At 39.0% G+C, this 24,027-nt stretch overlaps 1 protein-coding gene across 2 annotated transcripts in view; it reads left to right on the top strand.

The window, feature by feature from the left end:
- Positions 1 to 24,027, top strand: part of LOC108136150 (echinoderm microtubule-associated protein-like CG42247) — a 45,713-nt gene that overhangs the window by 4,551 nt on the left and 17,135 nt on the right. The window contains exon 1 of one of the 2 annotated variants that reach the window (XM_017257146.2): positions 21,802 to 22,170. The exons of the other annotated variant lie outside the window; for it this stretch is intronic. Coding sequence (XP_017112635.1) covers positions 22,102 to 22,170 — 69 coding nt within the window. The 5' untranslated portion in view covers positions 21,802 to 22,101. Of the gene's footprint in view, positions 1 to 21,801; positions 22,171 to 24,027 lie in introns of those variants that run through there. 2 annotated transcript variants of the gene reach the window in all.

The raw sequence follows: 24,027 nt of genomic DNA, 5'->3' as shown, positions 1-24,027 counted from the left end.
GATAAGATTATTAGATACATGCAATTATACAGAATAGTTAATTGTTCTAATCAGTTGAGTATTGATTATTCTCTTTGCAAGTCTTGAGTCATAAACAATAGAAAATGTTCGAAACTGTTGTGGGTCTTCATTCTTTTTTTAGTAAAACAAAACTGGAAAGAAAACTCAATCTTTTTAGATGATGCCATAAAATCTACAGAATACAAAAATAACTGACCTAACCATGTATTTGTTGAAGGTCTTCTTTCTTTTCGAGAAGTCCGTTTGTGTGTTGACTTTTGCATAAATTTCAATCAAATGCTATCCAAATAGTTGACTTTAAAGCACATTTTTCGACATCTGGCCCAGGCAGTTGGCCAAAAAGAAATCCACAAAAATCCACATCATGCGGGCACAGCAATCAAGCGTCCGCACATCCTACATGTCCCGGAACAACTATTGAAAAAGTTTCCACCTTCCGTTTGACAAACGTTGTGGGCGGTTGATGATGTGGCGGCGTGGGAGTGGCTGAAGAGGCTGCTGGAAGCCTTAATCGATAACAACCAAGTCAAAAGCCAGCTCAGGCAATGCGTCTATTGCAGTCGGAGAGTGAACCAAAGTCGGGGTTTGTCAGTGCTCAAGACAAAGAGTGGGGGCACCTAAAAAAAAAACCATCATTCCATGCGGCAATGATGCCCCCGAGTACTCTTCGTCTCCCAAGTTGCGGCTTCTCCGCCGGGCTCCACTGCGGGATACCCAGCTCCGACTCCGACTCCGGCCTCAACTTCAACTGCAACTCGCTACGGCAAAGGCAATTGCGCCCATAGCCCGGGGCTAGCAAACAAAAGCACAGCATGGAGCATACAGAGTGCACTTGCGAAAATGCTGCTCAAAATAAAATATATTTCGCAGTCTGGGGTGACATTCCCATTAAAAATACTGGATATTTGAAGGTTTTTGTTTGTTTGGGGTTTTAGCATATTCAATTAGTAAATAACTTCTTTGGCCAGTTTCTATGGAAGGTAAACGAAATATTTTAGAGATTTTAGAGAAGTAAATATGTGTGTATACACTAGCAAGTGTTGGCCTGGCCACAGACAATAATTGTAAAATTTAATCAAATGCTTGAATAACAGAAAAGGAGACCCTATTAATTGTTTATATTGAATAATAACAAGGCAACCATAAATTTCCTTGTACTAGACAATGTTTGCTTATTTCTTGTTAGATTGGTGCTTAATATTTTGAGCACAGTCATTGAATTTTATCAACATTTCTCATTGCTGCCAAAATCAGGCAAAAAATGTTTATTAACGGAGAATAATAACAATATCAACACAACAATAAATCAAGACGTTAGATCTGTAAACCTGTACTTAAAACCATTAATTTTATACACACAAAAAGAAAAAATCCTTAGCAGATCTGCATATGATTTTCATAAATGGTATCTAACTACTTAAAATAAAAAAATGCCACTATAATCATGCAGATGTGAATAGAAGATCAGTATAAGTCGGAAATGTATTTTAATTAAAAACTTTTTAAACAAAGTTGATAGGTACTAGGTGGTTTATTTTTCTTCAAGTGATATGCATCGCTCGATTCGCTGCCCGCCTGAAATCAAAACTTACGATGGCACTCTCTTCGGCAACCAAAGGGGATCCGCCTTGTGTGTTCGCGGGCTGCTCTACGCCGTGGTACAAAAGGCTACAAGGAACAATGGAGCGGCGGGCACATATATACTCATCAAATGGGAAAATGCATAGAAAATCAGCCGGCACTTCGGGCGCTCTCACGCGAAAAAGGCCAACTTGAAAACTTGTGGCGTTTCACTTAGGGAAATTAAAAATGCATGCAAAGTATGCAGAGCGGGAGGGCCGAGAAATCGGAGCAGACCAGGCGCAAAGTGCAGTCGGGCTGGCTAATAATATAAATTCATTTTGCGGCCGAGCAGAGCGGGCGCAAACTGTTTACAAAATCATTTATGATAATTTATTCAACCAGGCATGCGTGACGACAGTCTCGACGAGCCGCGAAATTTGAATGATTTTGGGTGCAGCAAATTGCATTAACCTTGTCAAGCTCGCCAAATAATTGCTCCGCTGGCCGCTAGGAACACGGAGTGGGTGGCTCGCGCTCACAGCTTGTAATCAAAATTTAAATTTCTAACCAGGCTGCGAAGGTCGGGAAAACAGTGGGATGGGATAGAAGAATTTTTAGACAATGGAGCGGACGTCTTCTGTTGTTCCACGAAGCCGAGGGAAAATAATGGGGATGGGATTAACGAGCATTAATGGAATTTGTTAGCTTTCTCTGAAAGGAATTCAAGTTTGCTGTCGCCTTAACAATTTTTCATTTCCATATTCTTATAATTTTCTCGGGGTCTACATCTTCTCTGCCAAATTGAAATATAATAATGTCTAAGTAAATTTAATAAGATTCTAAAGAATGCACAACAAATTTCTAAGAACCCTTTTTTTCTTATTTTATATTTACCATTTCATTTAAGCCGATGGCTATACAAATATATTTTATTTAAAACTGTATAAAAGACCCGTACAGCAGAAATTTAAATGAATATAAAATGTTACATATTTTATCCTTAACCGCATCCATAAAACAGAAATCCATGCAATTAAGAAATATCTGTCTTGACCCAAATAACAAATTTTATTCAACTTCGAGAGCTGACCAATTTTCTGTGAAAGTTAAAATGTATCGTGCCATTTACTTATTAAGGAAAGGGAAAACCAATGCTCAAAAACGAATAACAAAATTGTTGGCTTTCTAGAAAATGAACAAGGGCTTTGAAAATCTCTGCACCTTGTGTTCTTATTTAATTTGTTTTGTTCATCTAAAGCACCACACCCTCGAAAATAGTTGCAATGCCATTTATAAATTTCTCTCTTGACCCCAATATGAAATTCCATTTAAATTGCACTTGCTGACCAATTTGGGTGTTAAATTAGATATACATCGTGCAATTTAGCAGCAAGCCCCAGAATTCTGCTGACCGATAATGCCACTGTGCCATAAATACGCCTTAAAGGTGCAGCACGCCAATTATGAATGATGGCCAGGACTTTCGCTTTGTTTTCCGCTGCACCCCGAAAAACTGTTGGCCAAGAAAATGGACACGCAGAGCCGCAAAGAAATTAAGATTTTTGGCACAAACGTGAGCGGCATGGCAAGAGAACAAAAGCCAAATGCGGGGCATGCAGCACGCAAGGTCAGCGCTGTTGTAATTAACTGCATATAAAGTGGGCAGTGGGTGGCAATCGGCGGACAAAGCGGGTGAAAGGCGAAAGGCGAAAGGCGAAAGGCAAAAGGCGGGCGACCAGATTTCACGTCAATTATTTCTTCTTGCTTTTTTTCTACGAGCAGCAGGAGAGGCGGCCAACTTATGACCAAACAAGCTGCAGTGACATGTGAACAAGATTAAGCCCAACAGCCACGAATACCGCACCTCTGTCTCCGGTTTTTCCGTATTCCCCAGTTTTTGCGCCCTCGCCTCCTCCTCACTTTTCCACACCGCAGCAATCCAAAAACTTCGGAACTTGCCTTTGGGCTATAAAGCGTTTGATAAATTTCGCTGCCATTTACGTGTTGCACGCGCCGGGGATGTGAAATGTGGATGAACCAGCTGGAGGAGCAGTGGAGTGGGCTCAGATAGTTGACTATGGCTAACAGGGGAGGCAAATAAGCGGCGAAAGGGGGTTAAATGGCGAAGGCGGGCAGAGGGACAGCTGTGTCCGTTGACTGCACCTGACGACATAAATTGCGCATTTGCGTGGTCGTGATCCTTTTCACTTACAATGAAACGACAAAATCTCAGTTGCCTCCAGAGCTGCCTTTTGCCCGCCCGAACCCTTCCCCTTTTTCCGCCCCTTTGATTTCCCCTATCCAATCCCTCCCCGCTACACGACAGTTTTAACAAAAGGTGCAGGCCACCAGGGCGTATGAGTAATGCGCGTTTGTGTGTGTATGATGCGACTGCTTCACAATTACAAGAGCATTTCATACTCAATACCCATTGAACGAGTGGAGCATGGGGGAATATTTATTTGGAAAATAATTTATATCCCATTAAAGCCCATACTTCAAAAACAAACCATAAATTACTGATTTATTAAGCTTTTAAATTAAAGCTCGGTACTAGCTTATGGTCTGACCATATACTATGCAACATTAGTTGGCCAGCACAATTTAAAATATATATTTGTTTAGTACAAACTAATTGTAAATATTTTAACTCATTAAATAAAATAATTGATCCTAGAGACCACAATTATTTTTGAGTGTTTGCGAGGTATTTTCAGTTAGTTTGTGAAAGGCCTTTCATTAACACAATATACGAAACAAAACTTTAAAGTTTATTTTAATGATTTTTCAATTTTAAAAAAATGTAAATATTTTTTTTGAAAATATTTTAATATTAAAGAGAATTAGCTTCTCTTAAACATCACTCCCTAGTCCATTACTCCCCGAACTCCTCAACTTATCCCGCTTGTTTGCTGCTGCTGCAATGATTTTTTAATTGCTCGACACAAATATAAACACAGACTTTTCTTTTTTTTTTTTGCTATCTGCTGTCCCGTGTTGTTGACCGCTGCTGACTCTTCTCGGGCGGATCTACTGGTGCCGTTGTGGGCTCATTTTAATGATTTTCTGACTACGTCATCAGAGCGATGCTTGATTTACATTTTTGAGTTGTCCGCCCGGTGCAGCATTACGGCTACTGATTGCATTGACAGTTGGCACACGTACCTGCTGCAGCACCGGGATATTCAGGGGTTTCTGAAGCAGCAGGCAACTGGATTTTTACCGTTTAATTGCCGCCTTTCATCGGATTCTTAATTTGTTGTTGGGTGTCATTTTTTTCGCTGTGCGTTGCTGCTGCACTTTTTCATTTAAATTGTTTGCCAATCAGGTCGACTGAAAAGGCCCCGAAATAATTGCTTCGGTCTGTGGATAGATTCGATTATTGAAAAATTACATTACTATTATTAAATGGCTTTCAGGCCATGAACAATAACAAACAATTTGTGTCACGCCTTCGAAACTAATTGGAGTCAAGTTCAAATTGAGTCGCCAAACTGTTGAACAATTTGCGTGCATGTATGTACGTATACGTGTTTATTTTGGTGCGCACATAATGAAGGTGCATTAGGCGGAAATGTTGTCTCTAAGAAAGGGAGGGAAGTTATTGTACTTATCTGAAGGTATAAGAAATAACTTTTCTCTAAAATTTTTAAAACTTTCTGAAAATTAGTCGAACAATTAATATTAATACATAAGCTTTTGCCAGCAATTTATTCAAGAACTTAAAAACACAATTCCTAACAATTCCTTGAAAGAGTAATTTGACATAAAAGGCTTATAACATTTAATTGACCCGTAATTAAACTATTTACAAATGCAATTTAATTACTTCAAACTTGTGTACACACAATTTTAATATTTATATTTGCATAGCTTGAATAACATATCTAGCAGTTAAATTTAAATTTTAATTGTCTAAGCCTTTTTTATTAAAACGTAACAATCTTTTATAAATAAAAAAAAGTATTTCAAACAGTTAATTTATCATTATTGAATGTCAATAGCTGACAATCTTCAGACAATGACTTTGAAGAATTAGTGCCTTTTTATTAAGGATCATTAGGTCCGTAAGAGTATTCAGTCAACCCTCTGAGGTCATAATTATGTGTTTACATATGTATGGACATATGTACTGGCTCGAACGCGTCTATAGCCTTAAGGCGTTTTGCAATTATGGCAAAAGCTACAGCAACACCAGCGGCAACAACAACCATGGAAACTTGGAGCGGGAGCCATGAGATTTTGCTTACGTAGACGCCTATTAATATTACGCATTCGCCGAGTTGCAGGCGCATTGGCTTGGAAAATGTGACCCAGACCGCCATTGTTGTTGGCCTGCCGTTGTTTTCCTTCGGGCAGGACCCACAATTAGGAACATCCAGATGCCTCGACGCAATTGGGGCTGGGATTTCGTAAGGGCATTAATAAAGCACTTTAATAAATTAGTCCATCCAAAGCACTTAAGCGTCTTATCAAATCAGAACAGTTGCATGCCGTGGCTTAACGCACACATATGCACAGATGTGGTGCATTAATATGTGAATATTCATATATATTCATATATGTTCACTCGATCCTCATTGTGGTTGACATTTAAATGGCTAGTTGCTGTAGTTTGCGGCCATTGGAATTGCATTAGCGATTCGGGTGGCGGGTGGCTGCGACCGCATGTGCGAATTCCTATGAAAATATGTAGGTGTTGAAATCGAAAAACAGCCCCGGACAATAATAACAATTATTAAAAACAATGAAACACAAATGAAAAACAATATTACCGCCAGCCTTCCTCCGGTCCATAAACATCCTCCTGCGAATAAATGGCCTACAATGGGATGATTTGGATAGTATGTTATTAAATGTGGCTATAAATTGGCACTGGACTGCAATTGTCATAAATTTGCAGATGGCTAAATAAATAGTTGATTCAATTTTGTTTAAAAATATTGCATTAATTGGGACTAAAAAGAGAAACACATATTTATAATAAAAATAAAGTTAAAACCAAATTAAGTTTCCATTAACAAAATAAGTCACAAACATATATGAGTTTCTCTTACTTTTTTGGTAATTTAAAAATTTATTTTCTCTGTTGAATAATGCGAAATCCATGTTAAAATGTTTATAAAACGGAATGTATTTTTATTGAAATTTTTTTTAGTAATCAAAAACACGGAAAATATAATGATGTTGCTTTATTACTCGTATTTTCTGCCATTGTTCCACAATCAGGCATTAAGCCACCCACACACTGGCAATAAAAGTACAACTTGTCCCTCCACTCGCCCACAAACAGAAAGGACATGCTGGACCAATACAGAGGGCCTCGCAGTATTTTTCTGTATAAACATGACAATTTAAAACGCATTACAGTGCGGCAATTAATTAAACTGTCATTGGTTTGCAAGATTCTGAATCGTTTCGCCGCGCCACAGAGTCAAAATAAAATACAAAAAGCGCGCACAGGCGAACACAAATATTGCATTAAAAGCCAGGAGGAGGTTCGCCGGGTTGACTGGCAACTGTAAAGCATTGCGTAAATTTATTGAATTGTAAAAAGAACATATATCAGCGTTTTTAATTGCAACGGCAGCAACAACAAGGACCTGGGTTGAATAAATAGCCGAGGACAGTTTAAACTGCGGAAGGCTTCAGAGTGCCATCGGCGGCAGTAACAGAAACTATAAAAGTTTATCGAGTGAGCTACATAAAAAGGGTTGAACTTATTTGGCTTCTCATCCCGTAAAAGCGGAATTAGAATCGGCAATTTAAATCATCGGAGATACATTCTCATTTTCCCATTTTCCCTCATTGAAATGTCTGCTAAAATGGTCCACTTTAACTGGTCCATAAATGGCAAACGACTTTTGTTTTTGTTTGAGATGAGCTGCAATAATTCCACTCGTTTTTACTACTTCCCCTTGCCATAAAACAAAATTAAAATATATTAACTTAATCAAAAATAAGACAGAGAGAGAGAGAGAGTTCAGCAGTTTTTGGCTGCTCTGAAGCCAATTTATGCTGGGCCAGAGCACTTATTGCCAAGACCCAAACCGCAGCCTCCGAGAAAAACTTAGACCAGAGCCAAATGACAGTAATTAGAATTTGTTGGGGGTTTTTTTTTTTTGGGTTATTTGGCTATTTGTTTATTCGTTCTACGTTTGGCAACACGGACTTGGGTGTTGCCAAAAAAGCAAGTGGCCAACTGGCAGCAACTGTAATAAATGACAACGAATTCCCCGCAGCCAGGGGAAGTCGTCTAAACGGCTTTGGCCGAGAGGCGGCAGAATAAATAAATTATTTACAGACGCACACCCCCGAATTTTCCGGGGTTGGGTTGGGGGTGCTGCCCACATGCCCCCTAAAACAGTTTTCATAATTCTGCGACTGACGTCACTCACTTTAAACTATGCAAAGCAACTCAATCTGCCGGACCGTGGTGCTGTAAAGCACTCGGCAAACATTCTTGTCGCCCTCAAAGCGCACAGAGCAATAAAACACAGGCCTCCAGAAAGTTGGTTGGGTTTTGAGGGTGAGGGGGACTGGAAAAGCTGGAAAAGCGGCTGGGTAATGTCTTCAACTCGAATTGATGGCGCTGACTACAAATTCGACTTGTGTGCCATATTGTGAGTGAGTGTGTTGGTGCTTGTCCGTTGTTCCGCTAATGGTGAAAGTTGTCAAGCGGCCCAAGTGGTAAAGTGGAAGTACCAGGATAGTGGCGGGGTTACGAGCTGCGGGTCGAGGAGAAAACTTCCGTTGTTTTTCCCTTAGACAACAACTTTCACTCGAGAGAGCTGGACGGCTGCACTAGGGAACTAAATTGTAGTAAGTCCGATAAAAACACTGTAGCATTGCTTTGAAACTTTTTATAGCGCACTTTTTGGGTAGTAAAACATTGGTTAAAAAAAGGTGCTTAAAATGTGTATATCTTATGTTTAAAGTTACGTTTTTGTACTTAGTTTGGACTTCTATTTAGTCAGTAAAGCTTTTGGAAAAATGGATAAGAACATTAAAACTGGCGCCTTGAAATATTGTTAAATATCGAGTTAAATAATTTACTTTTATTTGTGGTGAAACTTAAACTTTTTTTCTTAGAAACCAAAAATTTCATATTTATATTCTGATTTGAATACGAGTCATATCTTTTTTATTCTAATATTCAAATTTAATTAAATTTAGTATTTTAAGCTTTAACTTATTTGTTTTGTTTATGTCCATGAATTCATGAAAATTCATGTATTTTTTAATACATTTTTAATTAACAAAATGTTCTTCATTTCCTAAATGGTTTTATTATAAGCCAAAAGTGAGATAAAACTAAACTTCTAAAAAGTACTTAACATTTTATTGCAGAATACTGTTTAAACTATGATACTTCCTTATAAATACATGCATAGTGCGTGCTTTTGCATAATCGTTGTCCTTATCCATCCATTATTTCCGAAAGAAAACTTTCTCGTTCACCTGCAGATAATCCTGCACCATTTTCCACCTTCGCTTAAATAAGCAAAAAGTGTTTTCCACCCATTGTGTGTGGCACACGTCGTCAAACATATTGAAAAGTTTTTAGAATTTGCAAACAGTTGTCCCGCGCTGCCAACCACAGCGTCTCCCCTTGGATACACTGTAAATAATTTTTATATAAAGAATTAAATTTGCACACTTGAGTGCCATTAAATGAGTAATTAGATAGCCAACGATAATTAACTGTACATGTTATTCAATATTACAAAATATATGCTTCACTTAAAAATATATATTTATTCGACGTATATGTTATTGATACCTTGTTAAATAAATTTTGTTCACACCATAAATATATTTTAAAATTGAAAAATTTGACCGTCAAAATAAAAAAAAAATATATATGTTCATTAAATTTCTTCCTGTGTAAGAAGAAGAAGTGCTAGCTAGAAGAAGAGGAGTCCGCTGGTCACGTCGTCGTCGTTGATGTCGTCTGAAACTTATGAGTTTTGAAATGAAAACTGGTACAAACGGAAATGCAATTGAAACGTCGCCATTGTTGTTGGCCTTGTTGTTGTAACTGTTATATTTGTTGTTGTTGTTGTTGTTGTTGTCGTTGTTGATGGCCTGACAAGTTGAGAGAGTGTTAGTGAGTCTTTGAGAGTGTGCTTTGTGTGAGTGTGCCTGTCGTATGAAGTTTTTCGCCAAGCTATTTGGAAATGCCATTAGACCATGTCACACATACAGGCTCAATGTGACAAGACGGTCCTTCTTCTTCGTCAGCAACCTTCTTGCCTCTTTCCCACCATTTCCCCGCCCCCATTTCCCCCCCGAATTCCACCCCGATGTGCCCCCTCGGTTTATGTTTATGTATGCGGTGCAATATTTTGCGTCATATTGTGTGCTGGCCTGCGGTTTGGAAAACGCGCCTGACCAAACTTTTCAGCACGACTGTAGGCACAGTTTGGTGTCTAGCAGCGGCTAATGCGGTTACATGGAAAACTCTCCGACCAAAGGACATTCGAAAGGACTCTTCCCACGCACCAGAAATCGGCGAGGCAGCAATTTAATTTCCGAAAATATTTCCTTGAGTCTGCTGACGCATTCGTACGAATTCATATTAAACATTTGTTGTGCAAGTGACATTAATTATATCAACTGTGATAAATGCTTTTTTATACGGACGTATTATTCAAATTACGTCCGAAAATAAACATAGCATAAATAAGCGACGAGAAAACCTTGGCGCATAAATCAAGGCGCAAATTGTCACGTGCTCTAAATTCATTTATTTCCAAATCCGAGTCAAGGCGTGTGGTGGCAGCAAAACCGCCGAAACAAAGACCAAAACTAGGCTAAGTAGTCTGAGAAAAAGTGTGGGTCCGGTGTGCCTGTGCGTGTGCGCGAATCGGTGTAATTGGCATTATAATAACAACCGCAATCGATGTACGCCGAATCGACCACAACGGAGATGACCGCTTATCCGCACAGAGAGCCGCCGGAGAAGGCGACTCTGCGCGATTTTTGGGCCAAGGAGTCGGCTGTGAATGCATTTCTGCAGACCTCACATGTAAATATACATTTCGAATCAATTTCCTCGCAAATCGATTGTTGATCGAGGGGAAAACTGCGAGTGTGGGGTTGCGGGTGGAGAAACTATTATACTGCGTAATCAAAAGTGTCAACATTTTCTCTCGGTTCCCCAAAAGCAATCTAAAATCAAATGGCGTACACGCAATCCAGGCAATACACTGGGCAACAAATTAGAGAAAGCCATTCCATTTATGAAATAAAAACTATGTTAGTCCACTATAAATTAGAACATTTAAATGTGAACTAAAATTTAAGATTTACATTTGTATTGATTACAAAATGTAAAATTTATGAATTCAAAAACAAATCAATACAAATAAAATAAGGACATTAAGAAAATATTAAGTAAATTCAAATATTAAAATGTTATTCAAACTGATTTGATAGATTTGTTTAAGTTTCTTTGATATGGTTGCCCAGCATCCCGTTTATAACTCGGAAAACTCTTATACTTCACATTGCTCAAAAAGTGATTGCTAAAAAAAAAGTATTTTCTAAACCATATAAATTTAACCTCTTGAAGCGGGCTTAAGTAAATTTCTGGTAATTTTTGTAGATTGCTGCTTAAAGCTGTTTAAAATTTGCGTTTTTGACAAGTTTGTGTAAGTTCTTTAAACAAATTTTGCCGTTTAAATTCCAGGTCCGTCACCATAATATTGTTAACAAGTGCCTGCGAAATGATTGTGAATTTCTTGCCATGGCTACTGTCAGAGTGTCTCTGCAGTGGCACATCTCTTGCATTTTAAGTGCACTGATTAAGTGCATAAGTGATTTAAATGCTGGGGGAATTTTCATCTAGAGTCATAAATTGAATATGTTTCAACTTTTGGCTTTGCCTGGGATTCAGTTACAGTTTCAGTTGGAACGAGACGATTGCCTTTCCTGCCCTGCTGGGCGTGGCTGGAATTGCGTAAAATTTTGCTGGCGCACTCAAAAAACTTTTCAGTTATAATTTATCAGATTTTCGAGCTCAGACATTTTACAACAATTATGCATAGTTATGCGCATTGCTACAGATAGTTTCCTTTTCCCATTCCGATTGTGTGAGTGTGTGTGTGCGTATACGTAATATTTGAAGTGAAGGCCATCACAGTTCACAGTTTCACAGAGTCATGTGTGCATTTTCCATCGACTGACAACGTTTTAGTTTAAATATTGCTCAAACTATTCTTTGTCATAAATGATTCCAAGAAATCCGGATTTTTCTGCTCTGTGAGTTGACAAGTTCCGTTTACATCACGGCCCAGGTGATCCGGGTGAATCCTGTGAGCAACAGGAGTCCTTTGTACGGTTCGGTTAACAAATTTGCATTTACAACTTTTGCCAGCTAATAAAAATTTCATATTCATCTTGTGCCCAAGCCGAAAATGAAACTGAAGCCGAAAAGAGGCAAAACGGAAAACGAAAAACGAAAAACGGAAGTCAAATAATTCCGACACGTATGTCCACGCCACTTTCAAAGAGTGGAGCGCATACAAAGCGAAAGAAAGAAATATGACTCCGTACGGAATATTTATGCGAGAACTCCCCCACACACACACACATAATACACACCTACACCCACTTGGAGCCCTCATAGATACGCACTCACACTGTGACACATTCACAAGGCAAAATATTCGAAACTTTGCATATGCATGAGGGCGTAAAGGAGGCGGGGTGCCGAGCGGTGCCGAGCGGTGCGGTGCGGTGCGGTGCCATAGTGTGGCGCATTACATTTGTAAAATCTGGCACACGAATGCAATAAATCACAACACAGCACAAAATACCCCACCAATACCATCGCACACACACGTTCACACAGATACGCATGCATACAATGGCATTATTATTAGTAATGCAGGCTGCTCTCGGAACCTAAGAACTCGGGAAATTATTAGGGTCACATGTGTAAAAGGATATTTCCTTATTAACTCACACACACGCTGGCATCAAATGGAATATGCTGGCATTCTGCCCGGCCCAGAATTATTATTATGGCGTCAAATAATGAGGCAAAAAGTGTCAAATTTGCATGCAAAATGTGTCTAGATGGCATTTACAATATTCCATCTCTGTATATTATTTTCGATGGCATGCAGTTGCGCTAAATTAATTGCATGGCAAGTGGTAGAGAAAAAACGCCATGCCAAGCCCAACGAAACTCCCAAAATGCACAAGGACAAATGGCCCTCGAACAGTGAAAATTGCCAATAGGTGAAAGAGTTTAATAAGAAAACGAAATACATATAAAGAACTGTTTGTTATTTTGTACAGACCAACTAAGAGGAAGTTGATAAATTATATTAAACTATTAAATATATTATTAAATATAAGTTTTCTTTAAAATGTATAAAAGCTATTTTTCTTTTTACCTTTAAGGTTTCTAATACAAATGTTACAAATTATGATTTAAACAAAAGAGATCGATCTCTGGTCAAATTACCATTTAATTTGGTTGCATTGATCGGATACCATGAAATATTTTTCTTTTCGCAAAAAGACATTTACCCTTTCATGTACTTGTACTTCACTGTCTCCCGTTCACTCTCAGTCAAGTTTTCCATTCCGAAATCGGACAGTCAGGGCAACCTTCATGGGCACACACATAAAACTCAACGTAAGTAGGGTATAAATATTTGCAATGCAAAATGCTGACTCGACCTAAGCGAATGAGATGGGCTGCAATCGTAAGAAGGAGTCAAAAGTACGAAGAGGGTGTGCATAGGTACTAGTAAGGGTATCTGGCACCCCACACACATGCAAAGCACATGCAACAGGGAACTGCCACTTACGCTCACACAGATACACACTTACCGCAGACAGACACCCGCGCACGCACACCATGACAATGGCATAATATATTGGTGTCCAAAGCAGACACGACGAAATGGCCGACTTGAGCAGAAGGAGAAAGGGTGCGGGAAGACAACTTGGCAGCACTTTGCAGATGCAGTGCACTTAGAAAAACTATGGGTCATGATTTGGTTTTATTTTTAAAGATTCTAAGGTTGAAAAACAAAAAGGGATAGTCTATAAGCCCATATTGCATATTAAACTGCACATTTTTCGGGCCACAACTTCTCAATTTTATGGCAAATGGTTTTGTTATATTTTATAACAAACTGTGAGAATTGAAATAATTTCTGTTATTTTGCCATAAACGTGAAGGCTTTCTTACTTATTTATTAGATTTATATAAAAAACAAGAAAGACAGTAAACTTATTTGCGCTTATTGTTAAAAACATTGAAACTATGATGATTTTAAGCTAAACTTTGTAATTGTTCCTATGGCAGATACATAATTTCGTTTGCCGATTTGAATAAAATTAAAAGCGTACTTCTGAATTATTAATCCATTACTATAACCAAAAAAACAAAATAGTGCAAAACAGAAAAGTTTAAATTTTTTTAAAATTTTTTTATGTAATACTCCGATTGTTCCCATACCAGCTATATGATATAGTCGTCCGATTTAAGCCAAATAAAAAGCCATGACTAAATTTTGAAGGACTCAGAAAAAAATAATTAAAAAACAACAAAGTTAAAATTTTTGTTTTTTTTCCCGATTGTTTGTGTGTTTTCCCGACTATTTTTCGTAGAAACGGATGGACGGAAAGACGGACATCGTCTCTCGTATTGATGCTGATTAAGAATGTATCTACTTTATAGTATCGGAAATGTCTTCTTCACTGAGGTGAAAATTTCTGACTGAAATTATAAAACCCTCTCCAAGGGTATTAAAATATAAGTTAATTAAATTGCATCCAAGCAGTTCAGTACTTTAAATTATAAGTAGCAAAAAATAATGAACAAATTTGTTTATCCCCATTCCTTTACGTTTACAGTTCACGTGATAACTTATACCAAAATTGAATTTTTTTTCTGGGTGTGCAGTTTGCAGTTCGAGTTACACTTGCCATACGTGTTACTGTTGGTTTAGGCTAGGGGAATATGGGAAATGGGAAATGCGAGATGGAAAGGCGGGCAGTGTTAGCTGCCCCCGTTAGTTGCTAGTTGCATGTTGAAATGTCGTCTGTCAGACATGATGAAAATAATGGAGCAGAAAATGTCACTGGCTATGCTAAGGACACATGTGATATGCATGTGAGTGTGAGGACCACGCCCTGCCCAGCCCACGCGTACAGCCTCGCCATATCTGGTACCGTGTCCGATCCACACACCAACAGCCACCAACCACCCACCACCCACCACCCAACACCCAACACCCCATCAACCATCACCTTCCTCAGCAAAACGTCAAGGCTGGCCGTTGCTTTTGGCATGATGATTTAGTAAGGCTGACATTCCAGCGCGTTTCGGTAGCGCTCATTAACGTCTCCCGCTCCTCGGCACGCAAATGCAATTACGGATTCCACACACCTCCCACGCCGCCCACACTGCCCACACCTCCAGTTGGCACCACAAGAAAAGAAAATATATATTCAACGTTCATCAACAATTTGTCAGCGAGTGGCAACAGAAAAGAAACATTTTCTTGTATTGTAAGTCGAAGCAATTTGCATAACGTTTAACGGTCTACGGAAAAATAACAAAATATGCCAAGCAAGTAATTAAATTCAAATCAGTTTTGTGCTCCTGTAACGGTAATTCCACCGGGATCCATCCCCCCCCCCCACACCATATTAGGTGGGCGTGGCTAGGGCGGAAAAACTGCTGTGTTGCCGAAATGATTGAAAAATTTATGGGATGCAGTCTGGCAAGTGACATTTATATTAATTTATTGACACTGCGTGACTTCGATGGCCAAGGACACACATGTCTCAGGATATTGAATATTAAGCTGATAAAATAAGACAACCCCCCATCTTCTTCAATGCACAAAAAAAAATAACAGTTAAATGAGTCATGTACTTTGTACTAATGGCTTTCTTCTAACAAATAATAAAATTGAAAATTAAATAAAGTTGACCGTTAACTTGTGATACTGCCTGCTATTTAATCAAAAATCGTACTATTGTTTCACTTCTCACAATTGAAATTAAAATTGTTTTATGATTTTAGTTTTACTTCCAGCCTTAAAAAGAATATTTATAAAATCTGATTTATATTAACATATCAAACATGTTTAAACACTGCAAAAAGTATGATATAGCTTACAAAAGGATTTTTAAATGTTAAAAACTTCCTGCAAGCCTTAAATACAATACTATATATTTTTTTAAGCCGAAATAAAAATGTGCTTACATCAAGTTTGCCCTATCGACGATATTATCACAACATAAAAATAATACCAAGTATTATACAATACTTTAACTTAAAAACATATGATATAGCAGCAACCCCTTTTTCTCGGTGCAAGCACACAAACTAGATCCTTGAAAGGTTATAGCCTCCCTTGAAGGGGATAGTAAATTTAAGTAGAAAAAGGGGTCGCCAAACCTTGGCAAAAACAGCGACCATAGCACGTGCCATAATCATTAACAAAAACTTGTCAAATGCAATAAATCTTTATGCAATTTTTTGTCCAACTAACGTTGACCTCCATTAAAAAGCGAGAGGAGACGGTAAGCCAAGCCAGGGAAGTGTTAGCCGGGCTGAGCTGACGTGGCCATTAATAAACCACGCACATGTAGGAAATAATTAAAATTATACCCAGCCCTCTCTTCCCGGCAGGCGCACAAACAAACATTTTATAAATCATAAAAAATTATGTATTGTATGCGTGTGCCGGGGAGAAATAAAAAGACCCATGACCGTACAAAAGGGGTTACCGAACAATGCCTGGAAGACGGAAAATAAGAAGAAGGAAGGAAGCGGATTCAAAGGAGGCTCGTTTCATGCATGGGAATAATTAAGCTATAAACCTCGACCTCTTTTCTACAGCCCGCTTCACTTGTGAGCTTGAAATATTTACACCTAAAACAAATAATAAATGCCCAACAAATTATTTATGCACGAAGACTCGTCGCTGAAAATGGCGACGATAAGTCAGCCCCAGTCCCGGCCGCCCAACTTCCGCTGGGGGGAGCGAAGGAATGGGGCGGCGACCCCATATATATCATGACCTTACCTTGTCCATAATGTTTACTAATAATAATCCGCCCATGGCAGCCAAGGAATCCGAACGGGAAAACACAATAAAAATAATAAGGACTTGTAGCAGTCGATGGCAGCTAAAAAATGCCAGCCAAGCAGTAAAATGCCAGGCGAAACTATTTAAATCAACAACTTCTCAACGTCCAGCATCGGGAAAAGAGCTATGGAATTTCCATACAGCCACGGAAAAGCCGGGCCAGCGAAAGAATATATATATAAAATAAAAAAATTTATGCAAAAGGCAAAGGAAACAAAGGCGAAGGAAAATGTGCGATGGCGGGGCGGCGCTAAAAGGAAATTGCGAGTATTATTACGACTTTTATTAATTTTACCGCGGACCACCCCGCCGCAACCGTCGTGGCACACTTTGTACCATTTTGCGTTTCGGCCAAGTTTAGTTTCGGCCGTGTCCAGTTGAAGTTTCTCACTAAACAACTTTGCACGCATCGAAGCGGGCAACTTTTGCGGACAATATTTTTTGTCGTGCGGTTCTTTCGGAGCTCTCGAGGAGGATTTTCCTTTCGCTGATTTATGTATGAGCGGGAAAAACTTTAAATTGTGTGCAGTGTGGCAGTAATCATTCTTGCGACGTCCAAAAATCGGTAAACTTTTATTAACAAGTTGAGCTTCGAAGAGGAGTTGCAGCACAGTGCAGTGCAGACATGACAGCCACAATAGAAATTGAAAATATGGCCCCCAGTCGTGAACCAACAATTCCCAATAACCAGACAACAAGCATAGAAATACACACTTATGGAAAATTCGGGTTGGGAGAAGTGCAAGCATTGTTATCGCTGGCCGAAATGTGAATTATTCGGGCCGATTTCGTGGCTTTTATGAAAATATTTCGAATTCCCATAAACTGAACGGCAATGAAAAAGGCAGCGCCGCAGGTGCTTATTATTTTTACCTCCTTTTTGAATACAGTGAAGCAAATAGATCAACGAGTTTGACAGGTTTACAGAGCTCACTGAAAAGAAGTGGAGTGCAATGAACAATAATTTAAATATACAATAATTTAATAATTGAACGTCAAATATAAATTAGTTTTATGTAGTTTTAAAAGTATTATTAAACACGCACATCAATCAATAAAAATTTTCATCCAAAATTCGCAGAAAATTACAAAAGTAACATTCAATTTAACACACACTTTGAAACAATTGGGGTCAAACTTAGAACCTTTCAAATTTTTTTAAAATTTGTTTTTTTTTCTTGTACTACTGTGAACATTGTACAGTGATCCGAGTATCGAGCACCGAGCATTGTCCGCAAATATGGCAATCGTTAAACTTGAACAAACTTTTCCCACCGTGACCGCAAGACAAATAAAGTGAGCAGTCGAGTTTCCACTTAAAAATTGTGTGGGCAGTCAATCACATTTGTGCCACCGTCCAAACAATCACTGACCGACCGTCGCACAATGGCTGTAAATTGCAGTTTCATATGTTATGGATCCTACTATCCCACTATCCGACCATCCAAACTTGTATCTATGTATCTATCAATTTTGGCGAGTTTTCATTTTCATTTTCGGTTCATTGTCCACGCTGAACACGCTTTTGTTATTGTTTTATGTCAGAGAATGGCCATCAAATGTATCTCTATCTGAGCTTTTGTGTGCGTGTGCCAGTGTTTATCCGTTCGAGCACAACAGTAACAGAATGTCCTGGGCGTAAGTGGGTGTGTGGGTGTGTGTGTGTGTGGGGGTGTATTTATTTTCATAGCCATGTTTGTGACACAATTGATTGGAAAAACATAAACATTGGGTTCCAGTGCGGGTGTGTGCGTCTAATACGTGTCCAAGTTGAGTTGATTGTCATGTCAAATTTGCGGTGCGAGGGGCCAGATTAGAAAATTCTATTTATAAACATCAAGTGCGACGGCAACAGGAGCTGCTCATTCTCACCTGGAGCCGCAATTGATGACTGCCGGCTGGCAAGTGGAGCAAAATCAATTTAATTCAATTAAAGTCAAAGCAAGCCAACAGAACTAAGACGATTTATTTCGACACGCTCTGAGAAACGAGAGGCAACAAGCACAAATGGCCAGAAAGGTCGGGCTAACAAAATTAATCTTGACTCTAACCTTCAAGATAAATGTGAGGTAAACTGGGCTGGCATTAAGTCCTGAGTTTATGCTAGGAATATCATTGAAACCTTAAATTTGCAAATTGAAGTATCCTTAAAGAATAAAAAATATATCAGATAATTTTTAAAATAATGTACTTGACTATCAAACAATCTATTACAAAAACTAAAAAAAATCCATGGTAACTTTATATTTCAGTATGCACTACAAGTCTATAGGAATGGTTTTAAAATATTTTTTTTAGCTGAACTAGAACAAAACTTAATTATTTTTTTATAAACAAGACAATTATATAAATAAAATGAAATTAAATTGAACAGATTTCCACAGATTTTAAAAACTAAGCTTGATTCCTTTTTCAATTTTTCGCTTAAATTAATTTAAGAAATTATATATTCCCGCTTTGGACAATATTTCGTTAATGAATTTCACAAAAACTGCTTCACATAAACACAGTATTGAAGCAACAGCATGACACGCATACGCCCTGTGGGCCATCGCCATAAGTAGGCAACACATAATTGCGGTGTCGCATATTCATCATTTTCCGTGCTGGGCCGATTCGACTTTTCCGCCCAAGCTTGTTTGAACAACCGCATTAAATGCCTGACCAAGTGACAATGCCAGACAAACACCAACAAAGCAAACAAAAGAGCCTGAAACATTTAATAAGCAGTTCCAAATCAGCATCACCAGGCTCGTTTTTGGGCGATTCATTTGTGCAGCTGTGCAAATATGGAAACGAACTTGACCGCAGGCAGCAATCGGAATATGCAAGCTAATAACAAGGACATTTTTCTCCCGGTGCCTGCTAATTATTTCCATAATTTCCCAACTGAAAACCGAACAAGTGGGCCAAACAATGGGCAATAACTGGTCTGAAAGAAAGCCACGTATTTCATGCAGTTTCATTCACAAACCAAACAGAGAGGAGAAGGCTAGGCAAAATTGAAAAAGGCAGAGTAGACGTTGAAGTAAAGCCCGTAGGCCACCATATCAAAGGCAAATACTATTGCAAAAAGGCACCATAAGAAACTGGGATAAAAATGTAAGGCTCAGAGCACTGGCGGGTGCTTCGTGCTGTGTGCTTGGTAAATTCAAATACAACCGGCATGGTAATAAATATCCATATAAGCCACTTCAAAGTGAAATGCAATAAGCTAAACTACCACATCAACTTGCCCAAGAACGGACCTGATTTCCCCTTTCCCCCTCAAACCGCCCCCTAGCCGCACCTGCCGCAAAACTATACATCAACACAAAGCCAAAAGCGGGCCAACACCAATACCAACACCAGTACCAATGCAAACACAAAACACCAATGTCCTGGCCAACGGGAGTGCGAGTGCGAGTGTGAGTGTGAGAGCCGAAGGCGGAGAGCGAAAGTGGCCGTCTCAGAGGGAAAGGCAACACAAAACAAAGCAACTACAAAAGCAATGCCAGGAAAAGCGGGGAAAACCCAAGCGCTCTCCACTTCCTCCTATTCCAGCGCTTTCCTTTGAGACTCTTTCGCAAGTGAAAGTTATACGGCTCTTTTGGCACGCACACAAACACTCCGCTAGGACTATATACATGTGGGCATGCATACTTCATTTTGTGATTTGCCCATCAGAGTTGACCGATTCGTTGAGCTAAAGGTCCAATGGGATTGGATTTGTCTACTCTTAGGCACTCCGTGTATATTATCTTCTGATTTAACAGCACGTTCCGGGCATTTTGTACCCAAACGAACCTTAATTATTTTAAGATCTTCATATTTAGACGTCGGATTATATATAAAAATATATTCTGAACTTAAAAAAAAACAGAATTTGTGCCATAAGATCGTAACTAAAATTATTCTTTAAATTTGTTATTATAAATTATCTGAAAATAAATGTTTGGAATTAGTGTTAAACCTAAATAAGATATTATACAAATGGGTGTTCAATCCAAGACCGAAAATTCACATGTTCAACAAATGGTTTTTCATATAATCCGAAGTATATTGATAGCCAACTTGCAAAACCAAGGCAATTTTTAATAGTTAGCACTCTTTTTAAGTCGTAAAAAACCCTAATGGCCGCAGAAATGAAAATTTGATGTGATGGTCTGATTATAACGAGTATTACACCAATCGAAACTCCAGGAGAAAGGGCGGTGAAAGTGAAAACGAAAATTGTAGAAAAGTTGAGCTTTTTTAGTCTAGTTGCATTCTTGTTGAAATACGCGTTAAAAGAAGTACGTTTTTTTTTTAATGAAAAATGGCTTTACTTTTTTAACAGTTAAAAAAAATGGTAAAATGGTCGGCAAGTCTATTAGCCACCAAGCTATTTCTGAACTAGTTCCCAAGCGCGGTAATAGGCCTCATCTCTGCTCGGCAAGGTGTGGATTCCTTCGACGATGCATAACCAATATGGGCTGGGCTGTTACTCGAATATTGGCCCACATGCTAAGCGTTGGCCAATAGCTCATGCAGCAAATGTTTCTCTTAAGGCAAACAAATCAGCAGTACACGGGGAACAGGACTCGCAAACAAACTCAAATACCCGGGCAGATGCATATGTGTGCCTCCGAGAGGATTTTTGGCGCGCAATTTTAGCGACGCCTTGTTGATTCACACACAGCAGCGCCCCCAGGCGGCGAGTGGCGAAAGCAGCGGCACACATACACTGCAAAAAGGGAAGGGGGTCAGAGAAAAAGCGATGGTGGCAGCTAATGGCCGCGAAGTTTTCGAGATTGACGGCCCTGATTTAGCCAAACAATAAATAAATACAAGTATACGAGAAATATGAGCACAGGTGGGCCCGAGAGTGTGTGAGTGTGACGAGTACATGGAGTACACTTCATGCCTGACTGAATGCGCCAAAAGTGGAAGCTCAGGTGCTGAGTTGCCAATTTGAATATTCTTTATGTACACGCTACATAGGAGTTTTATGGCTGTGTGCGTGGTCATTCCGCCGACTGAGGACAGCGTAACGTAACGTATACGAAGCGTTGCCGCCGCCTTTTTTCATTCTTTGATTCAGTTGCTCAGCGAACGCCAACGAAACCAAAACGCAATGTGAACCCGGTGCCGCCAATAATTATAGCAATAGAACCTCCAGGACGCCCGCCCCGCATAAATCAACCTTAGCGAATTAACTAATTTAAAGTGCAATTAAATGTAAATGATTTCAATTAACTCATTTGCGCGCAGAAAATTACATTTATTTTGCACTCTCCACGCGGCGCTTCATCCACGTTCATACGGACTTAATGCTGTGCGGCGGATAAAACTGCAACTGAATTAAAAGTGCCTCGAACACTCTGTACTCGCACACACGGCAAACGGGAAAGAAACTTTCGCTTAAATGTACATCGACGAGGATAGCGAGGAAAGTTCGCCCTTTGTGATGCTCACATCGCCAACGAAGTCTTGGGTCAGTCCGCACAATGTAAACAAAGAGTCCGCAGACCGGACTCCGGACTCCGGTCTCCGGGCAGCGGAGTCCAGAGTCCGTCCGGCACATCACATCACATCACACATCCCCCGGTTCCGATCCCAGTCCCAGTCCACTGTCCTTTGATCCCCTTTCCCTTCGCACACATCTCTTAATTTCACATTTCATTTTTTTTGCCTCCGAGAGAAATTCAGGAGCCGCAGTGTGCGGGCGGGAAAAAGTTGGCAAAAAGTTTAAATGACTTTTGTTGTTTTTCTAAGTGTTTTTTAATGGTCTACGTGTGCTGGCCGCCGAGTCCTGTCCGGCTGCCCTTCGTTGATGTATGCTCAATTTTAAATATTTCTCTTCGACTTCGAAATTCTGGTTGAGGGCAGACACTGAGATACGAATTCAGGAATTTTAGGCTTCTGAAGCATACCTCGTGAATCATGTTCAAATAAACTCTTAATACACTTTCAAGTCTAAATAAACTTTTATAATCAAATTAATAGATTGATAATAGACAATAGTCGTGTTTCATTTTTGAAATTCAATAAGAGAGTAAAAATAAAATTGCTTTAATATTAATTTATTTATTTAAAATTTCTTTAAATTATACTTTATTATGTTCTTATAAATTAGTCATCATTCATTATCAAGTAATTATATATGATTATGTTATATTTAATATAATTAATATATATATATATAGAAATAAAAGCAATGGTCTTTTTAAAGTCACTAAATATTTTGAAGTTCTAAAGAATTTAAATTTTTTTTCAGTCGCACTTTCTTGATGAATTCTATATCCTATTACATAAAATGCTAGATTTCATTGATTTTTCTCCGTGTCCGTATGTGTGCACGTCATGTGCCATGTCAGCGCAAATTTATGCTATGCCCAAAAAGTTCACACAACGTTGAGTAGATGATATTTACATTAGCCACTAACTTGCTCTAAACTGCTGATTAAGTGAAATGCGTGTGCGCCAGAGTATTCACTATAAAATTGGCAAGCGAGACCAAAATAAATGGAAATCAAAACAAATAAGAGGAGGGCAGGGGGGGCATTTGTTGTTTGATAGGAAAAATGAGACATGTAAATACGCAATTTTGGTTGAGTTTCATAATACTAATGACATTAATATAAATTTATTTGCATCCATCTCATAAATTCAAAAAAGTTATCCCTTTTAAGCCACATTCATCATTTTCGCTGGGATTTTTCAAATAATTTTTCATTATTTCCAAAGCCCAGTCTAATCCAAACAAAGCCACCAAAGGTGTGAAACAGTAAATATTACGTGTACGCCTGGCATAACACATAAAATTGACCGTAAATTCTAAAGCCCATTTAGCATTAGCCGGTTTCGAGAATCTCTGGGGTTCCAGGCAGGCATAAATGTCAATATGTATTTATATGTTTACCAGTTTATTGAGCAAACTATTTTATTTGTTTACACCAAAACAAAAACCAATCTTACCCCGCTTTCCTCCGCCGACAGCCGATAATAATCATAAAGATTATGGAGAGTGGGACCGTGGATTAAATATGCGTAAAATGCGGCATCTTAAGCTGCCACTTAGAAGCTGGCACGCCCCTCGAAAGTGGGCTGCGTCCTTCGCCCCCTTTGGGTCCTGGCTTTGGCTTCACCGAATTTTCTGCGAGGCTGCACGTCAAACGTAGAAAGGTCTTTGAAGTTGCGCTTAGATTTTGCTGGTCCCTTTGTATCGAATTGGTGGCCCTTCAAACTTGCTTAAAGTTTAATTGAGCGGGTAATTTAAGCTTTTGCCGAGCAGCCCCCCACTTAGTTGCTAAGTGGCAGGACCAACTCCGTAGCATCCACTCCCCAAGTC

This window comes from Drosophila elegans, unplaced genomic scaffold (assembly GCF_018152505.1).
Source record: "Drosophila elegans isolate 14027-0461.03 unplaced genomic scaffold, ASM1815250v1 contig_208, whole genome shotgun sequence".
Taxonomy (NCBI): domain Eukaryota; kingdom Metazoa; phylum Arthropoda; class Insecta; order Diptera; family Drosophilidae; genus Drosophila; species Drosophila elegans.
The sequence above is the reverse complement of the archived record's forward strand: the minus strand, read 5'-3'. Positions and strand labels throughout refer to the sequence as shown.